General features: G+C 46.1%; 3 protein-coding genes across 10 annotated transcripts in view; 2 read left to right on the top strand and 1 right to left on the bottom strand.

Annotated features, from left to right (window-relative positions):
* CPNE2 (copine 2) overlaps positions 1-2,842 on the top strand; it is a 44,867-nt gene extending 42,025 nt beyond the window's left edge. For all 5 annotated transcript variants that reach the window (XM_077185182.1, XM_077185183.1, XM_077185185.1 and 2 more), the window contains exons 15-16: positions 402-638; positions 2,253-2,842. In XM_077185182.1, the coding sequence (XP_077041297.1) occupies positions 402-638; positions 2,253-2,360 (345 nt within the window). In that variant the 3' untranslated portion in view covers positions 2,361-2,842. The remainder of the gene's footprint in view (positions 1-401; positions 639-2,252) is intronic.
* Positions 2,843-5,528: 2,686 nt separating this feature from the next.
* PSME3IP1 (proteasome activator subunit 3 interacting protein 1) lies at positions 5,529-18,923 on the bottom strand. Of its 3 annotated transcripts, none has more exons than XM_077185188.1 (8): positions 18,770-18,918; positions 15,696-15,841; positions 15,155-15,253; positions 13,234-13,360; positions 9,299-9,427; positions 7,388-7,452; positions 7,235-7,278; positions 5,529-6,273 (listed from the first exon to the last, which is right to left on the bottom strand). In XM_077185188.1, the coding sequence occupies exons 2-8, from the start codon at positions 15,823-15,825 to the stop codon at positions 6,031-6,033; spliced, it is 837 nt and encodes a 278-aa protein (XP_077041303.1). In that variant the 5' UTR covers positions 15,826-15,841; positions 18,770-18,918; the 3' UTR covers positions 5,529-6,030. The 3 variants fall into 3 exon arrangements, with proteins under 3 accessions (XP_077041303.1, XP_077041305.1, XP_077041304.1); XM_077185190.1 differs by having other exon boundaries at positions 15,696-15,838; positions 18,770-18,899; XM_077185189.1 differs by lacking the exon at positions 7,235-7,278 and having other exon boundaries at positions 15,696-15,838; positions 18,770-18,923.
* Positions 18,924-19,108: 185 nt separating this feature from the next.
* RSPRY1 (ring finger and SPRY domain containing 1) overlaps positions 19,109-24,630 on the top strand; it is a 36,214-nt gene continuing 30,692 nt past the window's right edge. The window contains exons 1-2 of one of the 2 annotated variants that reach the window (XM_054640743.2): positions 19,109-19,253; positions 23,478-23,544. The gene's annotated coding sequence lies outside the window, so the exon portion shown is untranslated. The remainder of the gene's footprint in view (positions 19,254-23,477; positions 23,545-24,630) is intronic. The other variant, XM_054640746.2, reaches the window with a different exon arrangement.

Genomic DNA, 24,630 nt, shown 5'->3' with positions numbered 1-24,630 from the left:
TAAACCAATCTAAAAGTGCCAGCATCACAGCAGAAGATGGAGGCCAAGAAGAAGAAGGAGAAAGGCTGGACACACTTAAATTCTTCCATCTTGCCTCCTGAACACCTATTCTTAAAACCTCAAAAATCGATTTTTCCCGTTGTGACAAACTAATTATTATTCTACTTAGACTTTTGTGGCTTGCAGATCCTCATATAAGGTTGGTAATTTGCTCCATGGGTCATACTCAAAACCACAGGCGTCTTGGGCTCTGTGCCAGGGTCTCTGAGCCCCCTGGTCTTGGCAATCCAGAACAGCCAGAGGGATTCTGGATTAGATATTAGATTTTATTCAGATGTCCTGAATTCTGACATCTGTACTGACATCCCACTGGCTCTGACCCCGTGCCCTCCCCTCCGCAGCAATACTTCATCCTCCTCATCATCACGGACGGGGTGATCAGCGACATGGACGAGACGAGGCACGCCGTGGTGCAGGCGTCCAAGCTGCCCATGTCCATCATCATCGTGGGCGTGGGCAACGCTGACTTTGCAGCCATGGAGTTCCTGGACGGGGACAGCCGCGTGCTGCGCTCCCACACCGGCGAGGAGGCCGTGCGTGACATCGTGCAGTTCGTGCCCTTCCGCAACTTCCGCAACGTGAGCGGGGCTGGCAGGGAGGGATCCCGGGGAGATGGGGTGGCAGGGAGGGATCCCAGGGAGATGGGCTGGCAGGGAGGGATCCCGGGGAGATGGGCTGGCAGGGAGGGATCCTGGGGAGATGGGCTGGCAAGGAGGGATCCCAGAGGAGATGGGCTGGCAGGGAGGGATCCCGGGGAGATGGGCTGGCAGGGAGGGATCCCAGAGGAGATGGGGTGGCATGGAGGGATCCCGGGGAGATGGGCTGGCAGGGAGGGATCCCGGGGAGATGGGCTGGCAGGGAGGGATCCAGGGGGAGATGGGCTGGCAGGGAGGGATCCCGGGGGAGATGGGCTGTCTACCTAATTAAGGTGTCCAGGGTATCTACACTGGAGCATGGATACCTGCATGTATATACCTAGCAAAAACTAACAGTAAGGTTAGGACTAAGTCAGCTGTCCTTGGGTGTGTGTGGCAGCCATCTTGACATCTTCAGTGTCATGCTTTTTATAAGCTACAAGAATGTAAAATTTGGTGGGTGATTGGTTGATGATTTATCATAATGGTTTGTATTTTTGTTTGGTTTTTTTGGGGGGGGGTTAGTTCTGGGGTTAGTTCTGTGTTTGTTTGTTTGATGATGACAGTCGGTCATTGTTTTTGATACTAGGAAATATAGAGGAAGGTTAATTGAAAGTGTATTGATGACAAATGATTTGGATAATGTAGGGATATATGGTTTAATTATTTGACCCAAAAAAAATAAATGTCAAGATAAAAAAAATGGATGCGTAAAATGGAATTTTACGCAGACCTGGAAATTACCCTGCAAGTGGAACAGCCAAGGCAGAGGCAAGAGGTACCTGCCTGTCTTGCTCTGTCTTAGCCTCAGGGATGCTGTGGCGTGGATCACATAAATCAGCACTGCAGGGAGGGTGACTGTGCTCTGTGGCTCTGTAGTGGTTCCACCTGAGCGTGCCATGTTTCTCCATGGTCAGACAGGTGGGAGCAAAAACCAGTGACTCAGAGCAGGATCTGGGTTCCTGCAGCAGAGTGTGGCAGCACTGGGCTCACGCCCCTTGCCACTGCCCTGTGCTGGTTATGGTGACTCCCACTCAGGCCTCATCCAGCATCCCTGATGTGCCACACGCCAAGGGCTTTGTGCTGAATTGTCCTGAGGAGGAGCCCCATGCCCCCTGATCCTCTGTAGGAAGGGGCAATGGTGGCACTGGCCCTGCACATCCCCTCTGTGGGATGAGTCCATTGCAATCATCCAGGGACAGCTCTGGGACAGAGGCTGTTGCTGGCACGGGTTTGATTGCCAAGGATGGAGCTTGTGCTTATCTTACCCTTCTTTGCAATTAATCAGTGTCTTTCTATTTCACCTCCTGCCACTCACACCTGTTTTTTCTGACCTACCCAGAATGTTTTATTCCTGTGTACCAGTGAATTCTCTCCTGGAGGGAGGGTAGTATAGAATATAATAATCCCTGGTGTATAAAATGCTGGCTATCAATAGACTCTAGTGGGTATTAAATGAAATGCCAAGATCTGGAGCTGGGGCCAGCCCAGCCATGTTTGCTCAGTGTGTCCCCTGTGGCTGTCCTAACACTGGTGTTGGTTCCCTTTGGCTCACAGGTCCCCAAGGAGACCCTGGCCAAAGCTGTGCTGGCAGAGCTGCCCCAGCAAGTGGTGCAGTACTTCAAGCACCAAAACCTGCCCCCCATCAACTCGGAGCCCGCGTAGGGCCGTGCCAGGCTGCACCCTCTGCATGCTGCCGAAGCCTGTTGGTCCTGCCAAAAGCACGTCCCACATGCTTTTAAGAGAAGAATACCCTCCCTGAAACACTTTGTACTTCTTAATTTAATTGCTAAGTTCTTAAGACGCATCCCAGCAAAGTGTCTGGATTCATTTTGTACAGTCCTGGCCCAAGGTAACACTAAGCAGCCAGGCCATGCCTTGGTCCTGCTCCGTTGAGTCACTTTTCAGTATTGAATGTACTTTGTATAATTTCAGTGGTAAAGAATACAATTTTTATGATCAAAACTTGCTTTTTCCAAGTAATGAAATGCTTAATATATTATCATTCAATGAACTGGTCGTTGTATAGTTCATGTATTTGTGTTGTACCTGTACACCTGTCAGGTTCTGTGTTCATTTTTATACTGTGTACATGTTATATTTGTTATACTCAGGTTAATAAAGAAACTTGGACATTTAAAACAAGAGTCTCCTGGATGGGAAGGTCTGAGAGTGGCTGTCAGCAGTGCTGGGTGTTTGGAGTCACCCTGACAGGGCCAGTCCTGGTCCCTCAGTTGCTGTGCTGGCTGTGCCCAGGATCAGCCCCACTGTCAATAGCAGCATCCCAGAGGGAGATTTAGTGAAGGTGGATACCCTGGGAAAGGCAGGATGCCCTTAATGCCTGCCTGAGCTGAGTCTCTGTGCTTGGGAAAACCCTGGTGACCCCACAACAAACCATCAAAGGGAGTTTCATGGTTCACTGCTGCTCCAACTCTAGAAAATTTTCCAAGTCTGAGTAACAAAAGCTGCCTGCTGCTTGGGAGAAGATGGGCTGGGTAATGAAATCCTGCTCTCCAGCAGCTCCTTTGAGCTGCTCATCAGCAATGTGCTAATTGCTGCTTTATGCTGCTCCTAACCAGATTAGGGTCTTTTGAAGCTGAGTGTGCTGCTGAACATCCGGCAGGGATCACCAGCCCTACTCCAAACTCAAGTAGACTTGACTTGAGTCTCCTCCCTATTAATGGAAGCTTTGAGGTGGGAGGTTGCTGTCCCTCTGTAAAGCCTGCACAGGCGTGTGCTACTGCCTGTGCTCTCTGCCAGCAGCCTTGTGGCTGTCACTGCTGCCACCAGCACACAGAGGGCCCCGGGCTGTCCCACAGAGAGTTGGCTCCAAGCACAGCACTGGGTGAGACCCCATCCCTTGGGAGAGGTGGGACTGTTCTGAGAAACATTTGCCTTGCAAAACCTCCTGGAAGGGAAAATAAACAACAAACACCACCCTTTTGCAAAGGGAGAAGCAGCCGTTGAAGGGTGGCTTGTTTAAAAATAATGCTGTATCCAGCTCAGCTTCCAGATCGAAGTCTGCAGCTTTGGAAAATTTTTATAAAATTTTATTTATTTCCATAAGAGAACCTCACACGCAGCTGCAGGAGCTCATAAACTCTGCTGCTAGTAGAGTGTTTGTGGGGGTTTGTTGGGTTCTTTTAACACCTCCTGAAACTTTAACAACTAGCACAGACAAGGAGCGGTTTATTGAGCTGTCCCTGGGGAGGGGATGAAGCACACATTATGCAGTCACGGATTTTTCTTTAAAATAACAAAAAAATGTATCTAAATCCATCAGTGAGTGAGAGTTGCTGGAGCCAGCCACAGCCAGCTCGTCTCCAGCTTTGGCAGCCCAGGGCAAGGTTACTGCCACAGCTGCCCTTTTCAGGTCTGATTTATCCTCCATCCCATGCACTCTGCACTTCCCAGCACATCTCCAGCACTGGAGTATTTTAATGTCAGATGGCTCCTGATGTACAAAGGTAAATGGGACCAACAGATGGAGTGAGGAGCTGGGACAGCTCTGCAGTTTGTTTACATGAGCCAGGCCCTGAGAACAGCAGAGCTGACTCCAAGGCATTCCCCAAATGTCCTAGTCCATTCTTGTAGGAACAGGAGAAAGGCAGAGGGCCCTCACATCTGCTTTTCCTGGATTATGTCTCCTCCTGGCCTTGCACAGCCCCATATACACACCATAATTTACACACCATCTCACCTGCAGCCTACCACTGCATTTGCCACAATTGGCTGGAAACTCCCACTATAAATTTCTGGCTAAATCAGGCATCTTGACTGCAGCTGTGCAAGATACCACTCAGGAAAATGGCCCCAGCATGCTGGCAGCTGGGCAAGGCTGCTCTGACTCTACAGTCAGATAATTGATCTAGTTTAATGCCAGAGAAGAATACCAGCAGCTCTCATACCAACTCCTTGAGGCTCTTGCCCATACAACTTTAATAAAAAGACATGCATTTTTTTTTGTGCACCACTTCCATTTCATTCCATAGCTCAGTAAGATGAAAGTCACCAAAAGCAAAGCATTAAAGAGGCTGCATGAAATCTGCTTATTTTCCACCTGAAAGTGCCATAATTACAGTAGCTAGAGAAGAGGCAGGAGCAACTCTGGAGCAAGCACAGGAGGTGCCAGGCAGCCCAGAGCAGGGGAGGAATTGCAGTGTGTTTGTAAAGATCTGTCTGTGGATCAGGGCTGTGCAAACAGAAAGGGTATTTACCTAAGGATAGCTGCATTGTGAGCGCAACTCTTCCCCTCTCCTTTGGAAAATTCAGCACTCAGGCTAAGGCAGGAATCCACTACAGGCCTTGTTTTCTCTGCTCCCTCCCAAGTCCCTCAGTGCCACCTCCAGGTGACTGTCCTTTGGTACACACTGACCAGCTGCTGTCTCACAAGGGCAGTACTTAGAGCAGGATTGCACAAAGACACTTCCACCCCTGAGCTGAGCTGTTCCAACCCTCCAAACTCCCACCAGCACACTGAGATTAAGAGGATGGGCCCTCAGCCCCACTTCTGGAATTCTCCAACTCCCCTACAAAGGAGTTTGGCTGAACAGGGGAGTGCCACCCACTCTGAATTCATGCCCTTCAGGACACTGCTGCTGAAAAGCTGCATGACTTGTCAAGCCCCAGTGCTGGAGCAGCCTTTGAGCAGAAAAGCCAGCAGTTCCTGTGAACTCACTCAGACCAAGTTTTCCTTCACCACCTCTGCTTCTGTGGGAAACTGACCTACACCTCTCCTGGATGGTGGTTTGAGGGAACGGCTGGTTGGGTAGAGCAGAAATTGATTAATGGAATGAGAACAATTATGAATGGCACAGGCAGAGATAAAAAAAATGCATTCAGAATGTCTTTAATCATGTAACACTAAAACTTCTTTACAGTGTCATGGCAATCTACACTTCACCATCTGCTCAAATTTGGTTCTGCCCCCATTTTTCAAATACAGAATAAAAATGACATTTTAAAACAGAACACATGGCTGCTTCTACAAGACTTCACTGCTTCAAGTGATTATTTTTTGCCTGTTAGTCTTGTATAAACTTCTTAAATCAACATAATTCTTTCCATAAGAATTGTAAAAGATAAAGCTCTCTCCTCCATACCCTCAGACCTTTGTGACATGGTTAGGTGTGCCTTCTGCTTTAGGATGGCAGCTTTTCTTCCAGGCTCAGTATGCACCCCAGAAATGGAAAGTTGGGGGGGAAGGGGGGGAGGGAATAATGAGTTACTTTAGGAGTATCTGAGTGTAATAAAGTTGAGAGGTTAGCTAGAAAGATTATATTTGGGGCAGAAGGATGCAACAAGCATCCATCAGGGCTTTGGAAGATATTCTGCACTACATTACACACAGAGGGATTTTGTTATGGACCATCAAAGAAGCTGTTGCCACGAAAGACAGAGGAGACAATCTTGCCAGTGGAATTGATGGTGCCCTCGCTGTCCGAGCTGGACTCGGAGTCGCTGCTCCCCGAGTAGGCGCCCAGGCCAGGCAGGATCCCGATGCACACGGCTGCTGAGGGACAGTGCACCGTGGAGCCTCCCACTGAGCTGCTCCCCAGGGACACACAGGAGGGCTTTTCTGCAAGAGAGAAACCTCAGTCAAAAAGCAGAGTGCAGGAAAGGCCTTTCAATCAGCCCAGGAACCGCCACGTGTCACTCACCTGCTTTCCCCACATAAGCAGGGGATGATTTCAGGATTTAATTAAAGCATAAGGCAGCTTTATGCTGTAATAAAAGCATTCTGACAGGAAGGACTTGCTACCTCAGGGGATTTTTTCCTGCTCATCACTAGTTTAAGCCCAGCTCTATGCTGGCATTACAATTTTTTTATTCTAAAGTTGTCAGTTTGATGCTTGTCAAGTACCAAACCCACTAAATAAGAATAAATGTCTCTGCTTTGAGTAATTGAGTAATTTTTTTTGCAATATAACAGCATAGTTGAGAAAAAGTTTTATTCCATTATTCTGCTAGTCAACATCTCCCATCTTCCATGGCTAATTAATTATTTCTGCTGTTCTGAAAGTTTACTGAACAGAAGGAGATTCAGGAAGTGCCTTGGGTTGTCGTTACACAACTGCACTCACCCGATTTGTGTCAGAGTAGCTTGACAGCAAGTCAATTGCAGCCCTGACAGCCACAGCTGAAACACAACTTAATTTTTCTTCTAGTTCCCCACAATTTCCTGAAACAAATTGATTTCAGGATGGACTGAATCACTTCAGAGCATAAAGCTCAATTGGATGTAAACAAATACATGCAATGTTGCTGTGAAGAGGAAGGGGATGATCTGTTCTCCAGGTCTCCTGCCCACAGAACAAGCATTAGGCTTGAAATGCACCTAAGGACAATTCCATTAGTTATCAGGTTAAACTCTTTCAGATTAATAAACTCTCAAAGGAAGGTGGACAGTCTCTATATGTGGGGACTTAAGAGCTCCTTAGACAAACATCTGTCAGGGCTGGTTTGGGGACATCCTGATAACTTGCAGAGGGTTCCCTGCAGCCCTATTTTCCATGAAGGCTGTCAGCTCCCACACTTACCATTTCTACTGCTTTACAAGAGAACGTGCCAACCAAAGTCCGTGCTGTCCAGTGAAGGAACAGAAAAGCAAAGCCTCTATGAGATTTAACCCCAACTCAGCTGCTGTTCAGTGACAGACACAGGGCTTCCCACACACAGAAGTTGGGACATACCTGGATTCTTTTCCTCGTGGTCAGTGTCTAATTTCAACCTCTTGACACTGTTACCACCATCTGAACTGTGGAAAAAATAACAGAGTGTCTTGTTCCTCATAGGCAACCACTTAATTACCATGAAGTCATTGTTACATCTTTGTCTTAAATGCTACAACAGGTGCCAACAGGGTCCCCTGACGACCATCACCACTTCCAACTGCCTTTAACTGAGGCTCCTTGGGGAACATGCAGGATCCAAGGAAGCTCCAACACCTACACTACACCTATCACTTGTGAACCTGGGGAAGGAACACACCTCTTAGAGTTCAAGTCAAAACCCTTGCACAGCAACCTGTTCAGCAGGATGTGCCCCACAGGAGAGTGGGAATAACTACCTGAGCTTCAGACACCCACATGGCCACAGCCTTGCACATGTGGAAGATTACCACACTTGCTGGGGCCAACATCCATGGCTTTTCCCTTGCAAGGCTTCCTTCCCCTCCTTGAAGCACCTGGAGAGCCTGTTCTAAAACATCTAGAAACCTTGCACCCAGCACTCTTACAGCACTGGACAGAGCTGCAGTGTCCACAAAGGTCCTTCCTGGGTCCAAAGTGGCACAGGGAGAAAGGAACATGACTTGGACTTCTGACTCTTCAGAGCTTCCATAGCTCTCCCTGTCACTACTGAGATTTCACCCCCCACTCCTGCATGTTCCCAGTGCTAAGGCATCCACATAAACAAATGCTTCCCAGATTCTGCAGTGATGAACTGATGAAGCATGAGCATTAGGATGCATTAACTCTTTTCTGTCCCTATCAGAACATGCAGTACAGATGAAAGGTTATTCTGTGCAGAGAGCTTTTAATACTAATACATCCTTTAGAGGAAATTACAAAGCTCAGGGAGCAGATGTTGAGCTCACACTACACTTGCTTTGGGCCACTTTGCAATAAAAGATAAGATGGCAAAAATAGAAGACTGCAAAGCAAGTCTGCAATGGCACTGACATGTCAGTTAAGATGCTCTCTTCAAACAGATGCCATCTGCAGACTTTAGAAGTACCATTAAGCACATGCCAGCTCCTTTTGTACATCCTACTGGGTTAAGTACTATTAGTTACAAGACAAAAACAACATTTTTGGCTGCTTGTTATCAGCTCAGGGTTTTTCTTTTCTGCCTTCCCAAAACCCAAACTATCACCCAACCCCACAGACATCAGGTGGTGGAAGTGCTTACTTCAGTTTTCAGACATGCAATTAACTGCTGTACTGGGAGCTAAACATCACCCTACAAGATAAGCTTCTAAAATAATCTCACATTCCCTGAGATGATTTGAACACACTGCACTTTGAGATGTCAGTAATCATCTTAAGTATTAGATGATTCATCTGGGGGAAATAAGTCTGGTCCCACATGCCTGGTTTCTCCATAACCTGTAGTACACCAGCAGCTGTGTTTGCAGGCCAAGATCAAAGCAGCAAGCACATCACAAACCCAGCTGGGATGGAAAGGGTGCTGATGTATCAGTGTAAATCCATTAAAACAATCCATTTTAAACACAGGTAAAATTGGCTGATAAATCAGGCAACCTGAATCAAATTGCATTTGTGAGGTGACACTGATATCTACAAACAGAGATGTAAAACAGATTCCCTCAAACCCCAAGCAGGATTGCCCAAGCCTGGCACTCTAAAATGAAGATCCTGCCCACTTGCTTTACACACACTTATCTATTTGATTTGCTTCATGTTTTTCCCCACAGTTTGTGAGAGCCTATAGAAACAAGACTGGTCTTTTCTTATACCTTCCCCCTTTTTCTTTAGGGCTAAGGTTTACACCTCACTCTCTGGAGGCAGTTTTGGCCTGTCTCCCTTTCCACTGCTAACTGGGTTCCGTTCCTCAGGAATTTATAGAAGTGTGAAACTAACCTTCTGTGTTTCACAGCTCCTGCCAACAGCTTTGCCTGAGAAAATTTGTTCTTGTTTTCCACTGACTTCATGGGCAATTTCTTCTCAGTTTCCTTCTTTGGGTCCATACTGACTCCCACTTTAGTGAGAGTGCTGTGAATTAAGGGTTAAGGATCAGCTGGGAAGGAATGGGGAGAACAGACATTTCCTCCCTGATATATTTATCCAGCTCTGCTGACAGCAGTGACCCAAGTTCATTCACATATTCTAACAAAATAAACTTATTTGTGATGACATTGAGCTGGTACCCTCAGCCAGAAGGGAAGATAGTTTGCCCTCTGGGGTTGGAGCTCTCTCTGTGAGGATGTCCAGGCAGCAGCCTGGGAGCTGCTGTTCTGAAGCCAGAAAGGTGTAACACAACACCCCCAGCACCCATGAACACATCCACCATCCTGCCTTTTCCTCAAGGCCTTAGAAAAGCAAAAAGGTCAGGCTGGACCAAACCAAACAAACCAAAAAGGCAATACAGTGCTTCCCCCCCTATAGGGATCAACACATTTGCAATTCCAATTTGCTGCTCCTCACTCTAATCCTTAGCACAAAAGCTAAGAAGCAATATGTGCACTCACTTCCACTCCTCAAAGCCTCTTTCTGCTGAGCCCAGCAGATTTCAGCCTAGCAAGACAGAACAGTTCCATTTTTGGGTTTGGTCTTTAGCACTCCACCTTTGCAGCTCATCTCTCTGTAAGGACCACAAGGATTCTACTGCTGGTCTGAGCACCAATCCCAAGAGAAAGGAGACTTTAATTAAAGGGGAACTGTGGTCCAAGATTCACCCAAAAAAAGACGAAAACTGCTCAGAAAAGCTAAGCAGATTAAAACAGTGTTAGCAAGGTGGAATGCAGCTGAAATCTATAATGAAGTAGAGAAGCTTGAGCAGGTTCTCAGATGGGATGAGAAGGAGCAGGGTGTGTTTATTAGGGCACACTCTGCATACACTGAACACATCTCCTTGTGTGATGAAGAGAAATCTGCCAAAGACCCTCTTTGTAGATGAGGTGCCAGGAAAGTCACACAAAATTCTGCAAAAATTTGAACTGCACAGGCAAAGGGAAATGAACTTAGTTTAAAAGCATGTTTATAAACTCAAATCTAGTGTTCCAACAGTCTCTCCTCTGACTACAGTTCCACAAGCTGGAGTTTCACAGATGCCCCAGTCACTGCAGACACACATTGGATACTGAATTTCACATTGATGGCCCATATATCTGAACCCATAGCTTTTTCCCCCCACTGAACATCTGAAAATCAAAAACTTCTAGACTTTGCCTTCAAGTGACACCCAGTCTCCCATCCCTTTACAGACAGGAATGTTCAGATGCCATTTATTGTTTGATTTTCCTAAGGATACAGCAGTAACCCAGACTGTTCCTTACTTCAACCAAAAGTCCTCTCAGCCCAAGCCACTGTTCAATTTTATCTATTTTTGAGATGGCACAGGAGTGCCATCCTGTGGCTGTCTGAAGTCATCTGAGAGCTCTTCATGCTGAACATGATTTGATGCTGCCACACAATTCTTCCACACACTGCAGTGTTCAACTGCCACATTTAGGTCCATTACCTTGTTATATTCTAAGCCTGACTGAGGAACTCAAAGGCTTTTCTTTTAAAGATAGAAAATTACAGGCTTTTAGCTTCCATCCAGGATGGCATTCTCCTAAAACTCCTCAACTAGAAAGGCACAGCACATTTTTAGTAGGTATTTTATACATCCTGCTGTCATTAGCAAATGTAATGCTATAGGCAGCCAAGAAGTGTTCCCTCTCAGGAAGACAACATTAGAAACAAACCTCTCAATCTTAAATATCAACTGCACTAAACAAGCTGTCCTTCAGTAAAGGCAGCTTCTTGGAGGGGGGACTGTTCCTACATTTAGATAGCAGTAAAGACAAGCTGATCTTGCTCTCAAATACTTCTTGGAAATGGCTTTAAAAAATTTGTAAATCTGTATCTGAACAGGGGGGTCTGGATAAGGTAAGGAACAAACAAACCTAGTTGTTCATGCAGGAGAAAGAAAAATTCCTATTCGTCCATGCATATGAATTTCTTATGCTCAAGAGTACATTAAAATATTCCAAGGCATATTTATCCTGAGGATGTATAATTTTGTGATTGTTCAACCTGAAAAATTAAGAAAAAAAAATCTCTGTACTTGAATATTGACACAGCTTTTACCATGAAATTAATGCCTCTGGGTAGCTTAAATTAAATGCTATTGCAGGAAAAAGAGCAAATAGTGAAATCCATTGGGTTGACACTGCTCTTATTAATTTGGAAGAGCATTTAAACAGCACCTATAGATGCAGCACAGTGGTTTTTGTCACTTCAGTGATAAACCATTAGTAACAACCTGCAGAAGCAAAAACCACTTTTGCATTTCAGAACACCACCAAAAATTTCAAACACAAGTCAATTTAAAAAAGAAATTAAATGGGCACCACTTTTGATTTTCTCACAAGATGAGGTGACTGTAAAACATTCTCCCTTCCTCCACTCCATCAGCAATAAGTTCTACAGTTTAATTCTTAAAGTAAGACTTCAGATTCAGAGCAAAGACTGAGGTGAGATGGTCTGTACATCTTGATCAGGCTGTTCAGGGATCTGTGTGTTATGTGGCCAATTCAAGGCAACTTAAGATTCCCTCAGGGCTGGTATGGCTCAGCCCAGATGTACATGACATAACAAGAGCTGTCAGCTGCTCCCACAGCATCATCTCACACTGCACAACCCTGCTTCAGCCAGCCCCATGAGCAACCATCACCAAAACTAAATATATCCATGAATATCCCACAAATAGATCCAGCAAATCAAGAAAATACTCCAAAGCCATCAGCTAACTGCAGCCTATTTCTGAAGTTAAAAAATTGCATCAGGATTGCTTTTCCATAAACACACTCCTGAGCTAATTGAGATGTTCTTCACAGGACACATGCTCCAAATTGTGAATTATTGACTAACACAAGGTAAGACCAAGCTCTGTAGTACCAGCACTATTCAATTTTATTTGCTGACTGGTTTTGGTCACCTCCTTGTGTCCACAAACTCTTTCATCTATACTAAAGTTTCCCTGAGCACTTGTGTTTTGTTCATCTATAACTCAAAGGCAATCTAGACAAGGAAACCATCAGATTCTGCATAGGTTCAGTAAACCTCAAAAAAGCAACACTTTGCTTAGCACAGAAATTCTCAAATCATTCCAACCTCCCTTGGCCGGCACTAATTAGAGAGGAAAAACATCCTATATGATTTTCTAGCATATCTACAAGAAAATTAGGCAAATTTAACAGCAAAGCCAAACTGTCCTGCTCTTAGTCCTGCCTACAAGTGTGTACTACCCAAAGAAGCCAAGACTCCATGGGCACTGACTTCCCAGAAGAAAATCAGATGTATTTAATTTCTCATCCTGAAGGTATCAGCAAGGGAAAAAGCATCTAATACTCCAAGAAGAATAACAGAGAGACCAATTCACACATTATTTCAAACAGAAATATTAAAATCCGGCAATATACAGCTAAAAAAAAGAGCATGTAATTTTCCTTAAGATAAAAGCAAAATATTAGAAATAATACACTGGTTTTTCTTTATGTTCTCTTTCTCTTTTAAATTATGGCATTTCATGACCTCACTAACAGAAAAACCAAACCCCAAGAAAACACAACCAAACCCCAAAACAATGCAGAGGGGAAAAGGAAAGGATCAAAGTAGTGGGAGTTGAGGGGGGGAATATCAAACATTGCAGGGGTCTGTCAAAGCTACAGTGAAACCATTAAACTTTGAAAATGTATCACTGTACACACTCTGTAAAGCAGCTTTATAAAAAGAATGTCAGCTGACAGAACAAACTACAGCCCACTCTTACCCTCCTCTAGGTAACCACCAGCCACTTTAGTGCAAAGGATATTCTGTATTCATTTAGTTCTTTCAGCTCTTCTTCCCTTCGTTGCTTTTCTAGTAGCTCTTGCTGCCGAGAAACCTCATCAAGGAAATGTGTCTCATCTTCATCTAAGCCTCTTACCATATTTTCTGAATAAAGAAAGAAGAAATTTGTTGGTTTCAGACACCAAGTCTGTCTCCTCTGAATGTTCTTAAACCAACCAATAACTAAAAAAAACCACACTATGTCTTGCCTCAAAAGAGGAAGAACATTTTCTTAGAGCAAACAATTCCTACCTAATTAGTTTTAACACCTGTTCAAAAATTTTTAAAAAAGTAGAAGCAAGACAACTCCTAATTTCCAAATAAAATCAAATTCTTTCTAAACATGCTACTGCAGCAGGAAAGTCTTTTATTTCCTGTTCTGAAAATGTTCAGAGCCTCTTGAGCAAATGATTTAATTAGAACGACAATAAAGATTATGTTTCAGGAAGACCAAATCTTGGTCTTTGTAGTCATCATCAGAAATCTTAGCCCAAACATTACCTTTAGTGTTCATTAAAGTTTAATTCCATATTTTAGGCTTTTACATGAAGTCACCATCTTTTTAATCTTCAACCCACACAGGCAAGCCCTAGTCACTTTGAGGGCAAACTAGGAAATCCATTTACACCAATAATTGGCAGGCTTGTGCCTGACAGAAAAGCTCTGGAAATCAATGATTATTTGGGGTTACTTTATAAAAGCCAATCCCTGCTCCTTCCAACTCATGCAGAGCTCATTCATAAATCATTCAACAGTAACTTGTAGCACTCACTACTGCTACTGAGGACCCCTTCAGAGAGCAAAAGCAGTGGCACTCTGGACATTTTTTGAAGGAAGTGACATGAATTAATCTCATTTTCTGCCTGACTCATCTGCAAACCAAGAGGAGCAGCCAGTGAGGTGCTTTGAGCTGAGGTTTTATTGAGGTTCCCTCCCAGGCACTCTGCAGCAGGTTTTGCTCTCCAGGTTAGTTGGGGTCTGATATTCTGCTGTGGTTGCATGAAAAGCAGAGGTGGGTTTGCTTCTGAGGGCTGCTTCCCATTCCAGTACTTGGATTACCAAAGCAAAGCTGTTGCAGATCTAATATAACTGGCCAAGAAAAACTATTCATTTAGGCAGTTCTTAGAAGCACTTCCTGTTCAGGCTGAGAGCAATTTTTGGGTGGCTCCTTCAGCAAGAATTGCTTAGTCATGTTACCAAAAATGACTCCAAAAATGGGATCAAAAGTCTACTGAAGTTTACTGGAAACTCTAGGTGGAAAGAATCCTGTAGGTCCAGCTGGAGACTTGAATGCATTAATGCTGCTATCTGTACTTGCCACTTTTCAAAGGGCAAGCACTCTTCTATAAAACCAGAAATTCAAACTTTACATTAGAAGAATCAAACATCTACTTCTAAAGAATCAAAACATGTAAATTTACTTCTACCAAATCACAATCTTAACTTTCAAATCACTTTTAGTCAAATAATTATGGCTTGGAAATAGCTGCTCTAACAGGATTTCTTTAATTGATTCAAGCATGTGTTAAAGAATGAATTTAAGAGTCACAAAATCACAATACTTTTCCATTTCCTTGTGGATTGCTATCAAGTTTGTTTGGGATTTTTTGGGGTTTTTTATTTTATATGCAATACAAGCTCAGTATTCAACACTTTACAGGCATGCAGCTTGATAACTGCAAACACCTTTTGAATTTTGCATGTGTGCAGTGCTGCCTCAGTGTCCAAAAGGTGCTCCTTTAAAAATTCAGGATTTCAAAAATACTCTTCTGAAGCCTTTGTTTCCCTCTCAGAGAGGGAGACAAAACACACAGATATGTCCTTTACTCAGAAATTGTGCACAGCTGTTGCACACAACACATGCAGTTTGTAAACTGTTACATGCAGTTTGCTGCTTACTGAATTTAAATTGCTCCTCAAACTCCTGCTGCTTTTTTTCTCTCTGTTCCTGGAGCCTTTCATACAAGGACCGTGGGTCATATGCCTCCTCTGGGCATTCTGAAAGGACAAATCAGGAAGGGAGACCATGTTAGAAACACTAAACCACCAACAGTTCAGTTCCTTCATATAAAACCATTTCAATTATAGAATAAAAAAAGCCATTACTTTTAATTTCTATTTCCCATAAAGTAAAAAATTCTCAGACCTTTTTCCTGTAATTACTGACATGAGCAGCACTTCCCCTGCAGAGAGCACAGCCCCTTCCCACACAGTGCAGCCACCTCTGCTTCAGTATTTCAGTACCAGGGGCAGGGTGGAGATTCTCCAAGTACTCAACCTAACAAGGAAACTCGTGCTCTTGACACCAGTAAGCCCAGGATGAAACAAACTGCTTCTCTCAGTCCTAGGTGTCTCCTCCCAGAATTTCTATTTCCCACAAAGTGGAAAAAGTGAAAAATTCTCAGCTCTTTTCCCTGTAATTACTAAATTGAGCCCATACCTTTTGGGTCCTCAGGTTTTCGGACCTTTTCCCATTCCTCTTGCCTTCTCTTTCGTCGCTCCTCTAGCTCTGCTTCAGACACGAACCTCTTGTTAATCACCAGGTCAGCAGTGCCATCTCCCCCTTCCATTGTGGAATACTGTCTGCTAAAAACACAATCAGGAGTCTGATCATGCTTTTCAATGAGTGATTATTAAATATCCTGAAAAACAGACCTGCTGTCCTAACAGTAACTCCAGTTCTCCAAAGAACACTGCATAGTAAGCACTGACTGCAATCAGTCACTGCATAACTGCTAAGACTAATAAGCAACATCTATTACTCCTTCTTTACTCTTTTTTCATAATTATGTCTTTCCTGCTAGTTGTCTGCCTCAGGCTGTTTTTCTGAAAGTCATGTTCTAATGAATTTACTCTGCTTAAATAAATATTAAAAAAAAATAAATTAAACACCCTCACCTACACTCTCATCCTTTTCTGTTCTTCCACATATGTTCTGAAGAGAAATAAAGTGATGGCAAAACATCAAATCCCAAGTTTTTTTGGCCAACCTGTGAAAATTTGAGAAAGCTTGCCTGTTTTCAGTTGTTGAATGCATGTATTTAGAAGTGATTAACAGTGAAATTTCAGAAATTATCAACTCTTCTGGTTTTGGCTGGGACAGAGCTAAATTTCTTAGTAGCTGGTACAGCTCTGGGGTTTGGGCTTGGTGTGACAAGAACATTGATAACACCCTTGCAGTTTTAGCCTAAGTCAAGGAATCCCCAGTGTCTCACACCCAGCCAGTGAGGAGCTACACAAGAAGCTGTGAGGGAGCCAGGACAGCTGTCCTGAACTGGCCAAAGGATATCCCACAGAACCATGAAACCATGACCACACAACACTGCCCAGGATATAAACTGGGGAGAACTGGCTGGGAGGCCAACAGCTGAGTGAGAAAGGGCTGAAACAGAGCTGGGGTTGGGAAATGAGCAGCACTTCCCCTGCAGAGAGCACAGCCCCTTCCCACACAGTGCAGCCACCTCTGCTCAAGATTTCAGTACCAGGGGCAAGGAGGAGATGCTCCAATAGTCAGCCTAACAAGAAACTCGTGCTCTTGACACCTGTAAGCCCAGGATGAAACAAACTGCTTCTCTCAGCCCTAGGTGCTTCCTTCCAGAATTATTCTGCCAGCTCCATGAAGCCCTAATGCCTGTTTGTGTTTTAAGCCTGTACATCAAAACTGTACACAGAAGTACAACATAAACACAACACACAGAGCTGCTCATTTAAAGACATGCAAACAGAACGTTTTTCTACTTTATCATCTCCCTGGATAACTGCAGCAAGTTAAGGACTGCCCACAGTTCTGCCAAGTACTGCTCATTTGGGATCTCACCCTGCATTTCAGCACAGAAGAGATCCCAGAACTCTTCCAAGGAGGAAGGGATGCAGAAACCCAAATAAGGGAAGAAACCTGTTTATCATCCTTCCTTCGTACCACAAGGAACCAGTCCTGCAGGAAGTCCTGAAATCCTTACAAAAACTGATACTTTTGGGGGGTATTGCTTGTAACAAAAATTTAAAAATTGAAGTCTCAGGAGAAATCCAGGTTAGAGCACTGGACAAATATTTGTTACAGCAGGAAGCATTCTTAAGGTTAGAATTACTAAAAGAAGTTAAGACAAAAGAATTCTCTTAAGAACTGGGGACAGGAAGGACAGATCCGGGGCTGGTGATTTTATCTTCTTTAAACTTTTCTTTCTTTCTTTTTTTAATATCAAACAAAAAAAATCCACCCTAAGACCCTAACTCCACTTTCCAGAAAGCATGGAAAATTTGCTATTTGAGTGCAATTTCTGAAGGTGGTTCAAGCTGGAAACTTACAGAGAAGATAAAAATTGAATCTCACTGCTGAATACAGGTCCTGATCACAAGGCCAGCTTTCCTATCCAAGTGCTGCATAAACAACAAAATTTGTTTCTCCACTTGTGTCATCTCAACCTATATGTTTAGAGAGGACACAAAAAGTCCCAATACAATGGTGACAGAAAGTAATAAAAGCAAACTGAGAGAGGGATTCTGCAAGAACACAGTATCCTCTGGGGACTACAGCCTTCAGCAGCAAACCACCTGGATCAGTCAGTCCACTCAGACAATATATTGAACTGATACATGAATTGATACATCAATGAAACCATAACTATGGTTTAATTATGGCCTGAGATGCAGCAATGGTGCTTCCAACACCAGCCTGAAAATTGGTGTGACAGTGACAAACCCATCTTGGGGAAAAGAGATGAAAGGGAACAACTCCATCAGGCAGCATCAAGCAAGTTCACTTGCACTTATAAAGTTTGGTAATCTTGCTGTATTCTCTGCCCTCTCCCATGTGAAGCTAACACACACAAACCAGACCCAAGAGAAAACATACACTTGGAAACTTATTCCTATTTATCTGTGTTTTCGTCTGGTGACTAGGTATTCAAGGGCTATGCTGTCACTGCAAATGACAAAAGTTTGTCACAGTTGTAAACCACGTTATTGTAACACCAGATGGTAACACCCCAGGATCACAAAACCTCCCAAACTTCACCCTTGCCACCACTGAGGCTGGAACAGATGTAGGGCAGCGCCGGTGCCCCGAGTACCGGAGCGCAGTTTCCAACACACTCAGCCCTCATTAAATACCAAACGCGACTTACGGACCCGTTCCATCAACCCACCGGGGCTGGGCCGGGCCGGGCAGCGCTCCCGCACGGCATCAGCTGAGGCGCTGCGAGCCGAGCCTGGAGGGGATGAATCGGCCCCACCGGCCTGAACCCGCCGCGGGCCCCGCTTCCTGCGGTACCCCTGGAGCTCGGTACGGCCGTGCCGGGCTGGAGCTGCTCCGAGTCCTCTCCGCACCTCCCCTCCGGCCCCTCGAGCCGGAGCGGCTCCCGGCCCGCCGCGCTCGCGGAGCCCAGGCCCGGCCCTCCTCACCCCCGCACTCGGAAGGGCCCAGCGGCCCGGCCGCGGCCACTATCCCCGCCCCCAGGAGCTCCCTCCGGGCGCTCCCTCCGGTCCCGCCGCCCCGGGCCCGCCCCCGGCACGTACCGCGGCCCCTCAAAGCGAGCGGCACCGCCGGGCCCGCAGCGCCGCCATTGACCCCGCTCCCCTCCGCCGGCCGCCCCGCCCCTTCCGCCCGCCGCGGCCAACCGAGCGAGCGCTTCCTTGGTTGGCCCCGCCCCCGCGACAGCCAATCGCCGCCGCGCTTACGGCGGGCAGAGCGGCGCGCGGAGCGGGCGGGGGTTGGCTGCAGGGACGACGTCACGGCGTCCCCGCGCCACGATTGGGCGAAGCTCGGGGCCGGGGGCGGGGCCGAGGGCGCGGCGGGTCGCCCGGGAGACGGCGGGGGGCGCGGCCGCGGGCGAGGAGGGGCCGGGGCGGGGCGGGGCTGCGCCGTGAGTCGCCTCCATCTTTCGGCACAAAGGAGCGGCGGCAGCGCCGGGCCGGGGCCAGGCAGGGGCGGAGGGCGCGGGGTCCGCGGCGGCCCCGCTGCGCTCCCGCTGTGCTCCCGGCGGGGCTGTGCGGCGGTGAGGTGAGGCAGAGCGGACGTGGCCCGGCTGGCGGATGCCGCGGGGCTGGGGTGGAGCGGAGCGCGCATCGGGGTGAGGGGAAGGGACAGCGGCGGGCTGGGCGCTGGTGGCCCCGCTGGCGGCCCCATTGCCGGCCGTGCGTCCGTGTGTGAAAGCACCGTGCTCAGGCCTCCGCTCCCCCAGGCGTGGGTCCCGGTTGGGGCGGGGGCCTGGCCAGCGCAGCCCCCGGCCCCAGGCGGCGGCCCGGGGTCCCATCGGCTCCCGTGGTTGATGCCGCTGCCCTCAGGGATCCCCAGTACCCCGGCTGCCTGGCTGGGGCCATCGGGGGAGGGCAAGCCGGGGGTACCGGGGATCCCTGCACCTCCCTGGCCGAGGTGCAGCCCCCGGGCTGGCTGAGCTCTGGCGGAGGCCCCGGAGCTGGGAGCTCGCTGGAAAGCGGCGGGAGGTGAATGAACGGGGGTTTGCCGAGCTGGGGTGCCCCGAGTGCGGCGCTGCTCGGGGCCCGCAGGGGCTGGGACTTCCTAACGGCGCCTCCCGGGAGCGAGGAGAGCTCCCGGGGCTCGTATGACTTGCAAAACACGGGCTTGGCCACAGTGGGGTTGGTGTGAGGGGGGCAAAATGCCATCGAATCGCGGAGTCACGGACTCCAGGTGCTGCTCCCCCAGCGCTTGGCAGCTCGGAAACACGGCAGGGCTGCTGAGCCCTCGGATATTGGTGCATCAACGGTACATCAGATCCTGAAAGCTCTTCGTGGCTCTCAGTGTGAAAATGCTTCTCCACAGCAAATTTTCTGGCTTTACAGGGGAGATGTGGAGGTGTGGAGCGGGCCACCAAATGCACTCGTTTACCTGGAGCTTCTGTTTTACATTCTGGGGTGGTAGATTGGGGAGCGGCACCTTTGCTGCGGGTGCGGCAGCACCTCGGCTCTGCTCTCCCACTTCAGTTCCTCTAAAGCAGGATTTTTTCACTGCTGGTATTATGCCCATATCGAGCATGAGTTTCTCTTTTGAGCCCTTTGATTCTGTCCTCCTGATCGCTGTTTCTGTCTCGCAGGCCTCCACTGACCCCCTCTTTTTAGGAACTGGTTGGTTTTTTTTTATATGTTCTGCTGTGTAGCAGTAGGTGCACTGTCCCTTCCAGGCACAATCTTAGTGTAAATCCCAGGAAAGGCTGTAGTCACCTTACTTGTCACTTTCTGTTTCGTTATTGCAAACTGCGATCCCCGAGCCCAGAGTTCATTTTGGTGCTCACCCAGTGTTACCAGTTTCTCTCACACAGTGAAACTTTGGTCCATGGAGAAGCACAGACATAAGAGCTGCCTTTTCTCTCCTAAATTAATTCAGCCTGCTCTGATTTCTGAATGCTGGTGTGTTTGGTAGGGCTTTTTTTTTTTTCATTTTATGTCTGTGTCAGTGTTTGTTTTCTTCAATATAGAGATTTTTTTTTTCTACTTAGCAGTAGCTTTGCCTCAGGATTTTAGTTTTTCTGTCCTTTGTCTTGCATTGAATGCATGTATTTGTTTTGTTGTTGTTTTCTTTTCTCATGCTGGTCCTCAGCTCAGTTCTGCTAATTTTCTGTACATCTATCACTACTATGAGATTATTGTCACGTGGAAATCTACATCCACTTGTTTACTGTGATTTTCCCTTGTTTTCTTCCTGGTATTAAAATTTTTGCTCTCTTCTTATTAAAATATACAGATTTCTAAACAGTGAATGTTCTCATCACCTTTGAGCCACCTGAAATATTCCCTTGCATCTCACGTCCTCTTGGACTCCTGCGTTTGACTGTGGATTTCCGGAGCACTCTGCATTCTCAAAACTTGTCATATTATTTTAAGGGTCTGTGATGCTGTTAAATGTGTTTTTGTTTTGCATCTATCCAAATGCACAGAATTGATCTGTTCTTTGATCTAAATCTGGCCCATTCTTCTGTAAGCGCTTTTGCCTGTGTCTTTGTTCTCTGCCCAAGTCCACTCAGCAAAACAGGCCCTTTCTCCTCCTGGCACCCATTCCTCTGTCCCTCCCTTTAGGACATTGCTGTTGTTGCTTTGTGCCCCAATCTCTGCTGTTTGTGCCTATTTATAGGTCTGCTTGAACAGATTGTGAATTTCCTGTGGTGTGTTCTTTTTCAGATGAGTGAAGCACAATTGTAGTTGTGTGATCGCTTCTTGTCTCTTCCCTTTTCATCCAGACATTCTCTTGAGGTTCCTGCTAAATGAAAGTTTTCAGTTTCCCCTGTCCATCACTTGAGTAGGAAGCTCCTCCAGGGTATTTTAGTGCTGTGTTTTGCATTCTGCACCACTCCTGTGATAACTCTTGCTGATGCTGATTGTTTATTAGCTTGGTCTTGGTTGTTTACCCACTCTTAGACTGCTGATAGAGCTAATCCAGCTTGTCCACACACCTCCCTTATCAACAGCTGTGATACCAGTGTGTGTTTGCAGGGAGGTGGGCTTATTGGTTTCCCTGAGGTCTTTAACTTTCCTTTTTATTTACCTTCAGCCTCCTATACAGGGAGTTTCACTGCAACACTTTGTGGTAGCCTCTGTGGTATCTTACTGTGTGGCCTCGTAATTTGGTGATCGCTCAGTGGCTCTCTTGTTCTCTCACTGATACATTATTCTGTGCTTTTCTTAATGTTCTTTTTTTTTTCCCTCTCAGAGGGACATGATGGTTTTCTGCACAACCCTGCAGTGCTTTCCCTTGGTACATTATCAGTGTTTTCACATAGGAGGTCTTAGCTTGAAGTGCATTTCATTTGCTGTGAGTCTAATGGATAGGACTGAAATAGATCACTTACAATGTTTTGGTTCCCTCCTTTGAAGTATGACATCCCTCATATTCTGCCCTTCAGGTTGAATCAGAGTCAATTCTCCTCAAGCTTTTTGCTTGTTTGTAAAAATTGAGGAATAACAGGAAGATATTTATTAGTGTAAGCAGTAAGTCAGTGATAAAGGCAGTGATTTGTCATAGGACACTTGCTGGCCTCTAACTCCTTAGGTTTCTTCATTCAAATTTCCTTTGAATTCATTATCTCCCCTACCTGGCAATGTGCTTTGGAAATGTCCTCAGTTGCTCATGTAGCTATGTGCTGATATCCTCATAAAGTGGAGTAAGGCTCACCATGTGCACTGGGTGCTTTCCCTCTAAACACAGAGGCAGCAACATAAAATGCTGTCAGCTTGTAGTAAATTGAAGGCCAGCTAATGTCATGATATTTGTCATGTTCTGCTGCATTATTAATATGTTGTGTTTAGCATTTCAAACTGATTTTTGTGGGTTTTTTTTCCCCTCTATTTAACTTATGATTGCTCAGTAGACTTTGAATTTATTCATTGCTTTAAGCAGTGCAGATCTTACACTGAGATTCCTTGTCTTTCAAGTATCTCATGTACTTTGTATTGCCTTGTGTCCTGACAATATATTTAATTTTCCTGGTGTGTGTGTGGTAACTGTAAGGCTGGCATTGCAGGGCAGTGACTGTGCCAGCATGATCTTTATTTCCTTTCCTATTCTTCATTATATTGCTGAGGTCTAATAAAAGTCAGATGTTCACTCATGACTCACGAGGTTGCGTGGCTGACCAATGCATCATGATCTCTCTTCAGAAGTGCTTGTAATTACCTGCCCTTGATCTGCCATTCCTGTGGCCAGGCTCGTGCTTTGGGAGCACAGCTCTGCCATGGCAGCTCTGTGTGGGCTTTGCCTGTGCAGCAGTGCAAAGTCTGGGATGAGGGGCTGCTCCTTGGTCTTTAATGTACATTTATTAGATGGAGTTCAGTGGGTTATCATGATCAGTAACAAGAAATCCCATCTTTTTCCTAATAAATCTCTCCCCTCAGGGAAATGGTGGTTTCTGAGCATATTAAACACAGCTGTCATTATTTTTCTCCCTTTCTAAGGCTTTTTTTTTTTCCTATAGAAAATGCCTCCCTTTTGCTCTAAATATCTGAATATCTTGGTGTTGTGTTAGGTGGGAGAAGGACGAGTATTGAGGACTTTTTGATCTGAAGTGTTGGTATGGGTTTTTGGATTTCTGGCTTCAATGCATGTGCACATGGTGCAATTACAGCTTGAATCACAGGTTAGGGGGCAGGAGGCTGCACCATTCACGTTTATCTTATACCTTCCTGCAGACAGTGGGACGTGCTAGAAAGTCATACTGAAAAAAGAAAACCCAGCAACCTGCTGATGCTATTTTTTTTTTTTTTTTTTCCTCTAAAGGCAAAGCTGTCTGGCATGGAGCAGGCTTCGAATTGTTCTCCCTGCTTTTAAAAACACTCAGCTAATGGTGAGTCCAAGAATGGTGTGTGTTTGCACTCAATCTCTGGTTAATGTATCAGTCCTGAAAGAAAAGATTGAAAAAAAAAAATTAACAATAGGTGAGTTATTCTCTCTCTAGAGCATTACCCCTTTGTAACATTCAGTGAAGTGGTGTTTATGTGTAATTATCAAAACAATTTAATCTTAATTCTCCTGAAATTCCTCAGAAAGTTATTTAGCAGAAGCCCCAGGTGGCTGAGACTTTGTGTTCCTGGTACTGCTACAGGCTTTTGAAAGCCTCTTAACTAGTTTTTTGTGCTTTCTGCCTTTTTTGACTAAACTGGGAGCACAATCTTGTTTAAACCATATTCAGACTGACTTGTGAGACACGTGCTCATCATCCTCCCACTTCCCAACCCACCTGCACTTGGCCGAGCCATCTCTCAGGCCTCTTCCCCCCCTTGGCCGCAGCACATTGAGCAACTTCCTCTGGCTTTCTTGGTACTGGAGGGGCCCTAAAACACTGTAAGGAAACACCACAGCTCAGTGGTTGGAGCAGGACACCTTTGAGACCTGGCAGGAGCACTTGTTACACGTGGCTGGTGAATCCACAGCAGGCTCTCTCCTGGCAGACTTGTGGCAGGGCAGAAAGGAAAGGTCCTGAAGAGATGGATGGGGAGAAATGAAGCTGAGTTCTTGTGTGGGTGGGTTTTTTGTTGTTTTAAGTTCTGTGATGAAGCACTGGAATGGCTGCCCAGGGAGGTGGTGGAGTCACCATCCCTGGATGTGTTTAAAAAAAGCCTGGGTGTGGCACTGGGTGCCATGGTTTAGTTGAGGTGTTGGGGCTGGCTTGGATTTGATCTTGAAGGTCTCTTCCAACCTACTGACTCTGTGATCTTGTGAAATTGGTGAGATAAGGGGGTTCCAGTGGCCTGCCCAGAGCTGTTTCAGGTTCTGTATTGAGCTCTGGAAGCCCCAGGTAGTTCAGGAATTGTGCTTTCCAGGAGTGCTGCTGAGGCAGGTTTGCTAACCTAGTGACCTACATGTTGTGTTGGGCTCAAGTGACAGTCTCTTGAGCAGCTGTCACTGTATCCACTCACAGGAGGAAAGGGAA

This window comes from Agelaius phoeniceus, chromosome 12 (genome assembly GCF_051311805.1).
Source record: "Agelaius phoeniceus isolate bAgePho1 chromosome 12, bAgePho1.hap1, whole genome shotgun sequence".
Taxonomy (NCBI): Eukaryota; Metazoa; Chordata; class Aves; order Passeriformes; family Icteridae; genus Agelaius; species Agelaius phoeniceus.
This window is presented reverse-complemented; position numbering and strand designations above follow the sequence as displayed.

Coding starts and splice junctions, on each gene's coding strand:
- PSME3IP1 (XM_077185188.1), bottom strand. CDS start 15,825: ATGGAAGGGGGAGATGGCACTGCTGACCTGGTGATTAACAAGAGGTTC. Junction 15,254..15,695: donor AAAACCTGAGGACCCAAAAG/GTATGGGCTCAA, acceptor TTGTCCTTTCAG/AATGCCCAGAGGAGGCATAT. Junction 7,453..9,298: donor GGAGCTGTGAAACACAGAAG/GTTAGTTTCACA, acceptor TTTTTTCCACAG/TTCAGATGGTGGTAACAGTG.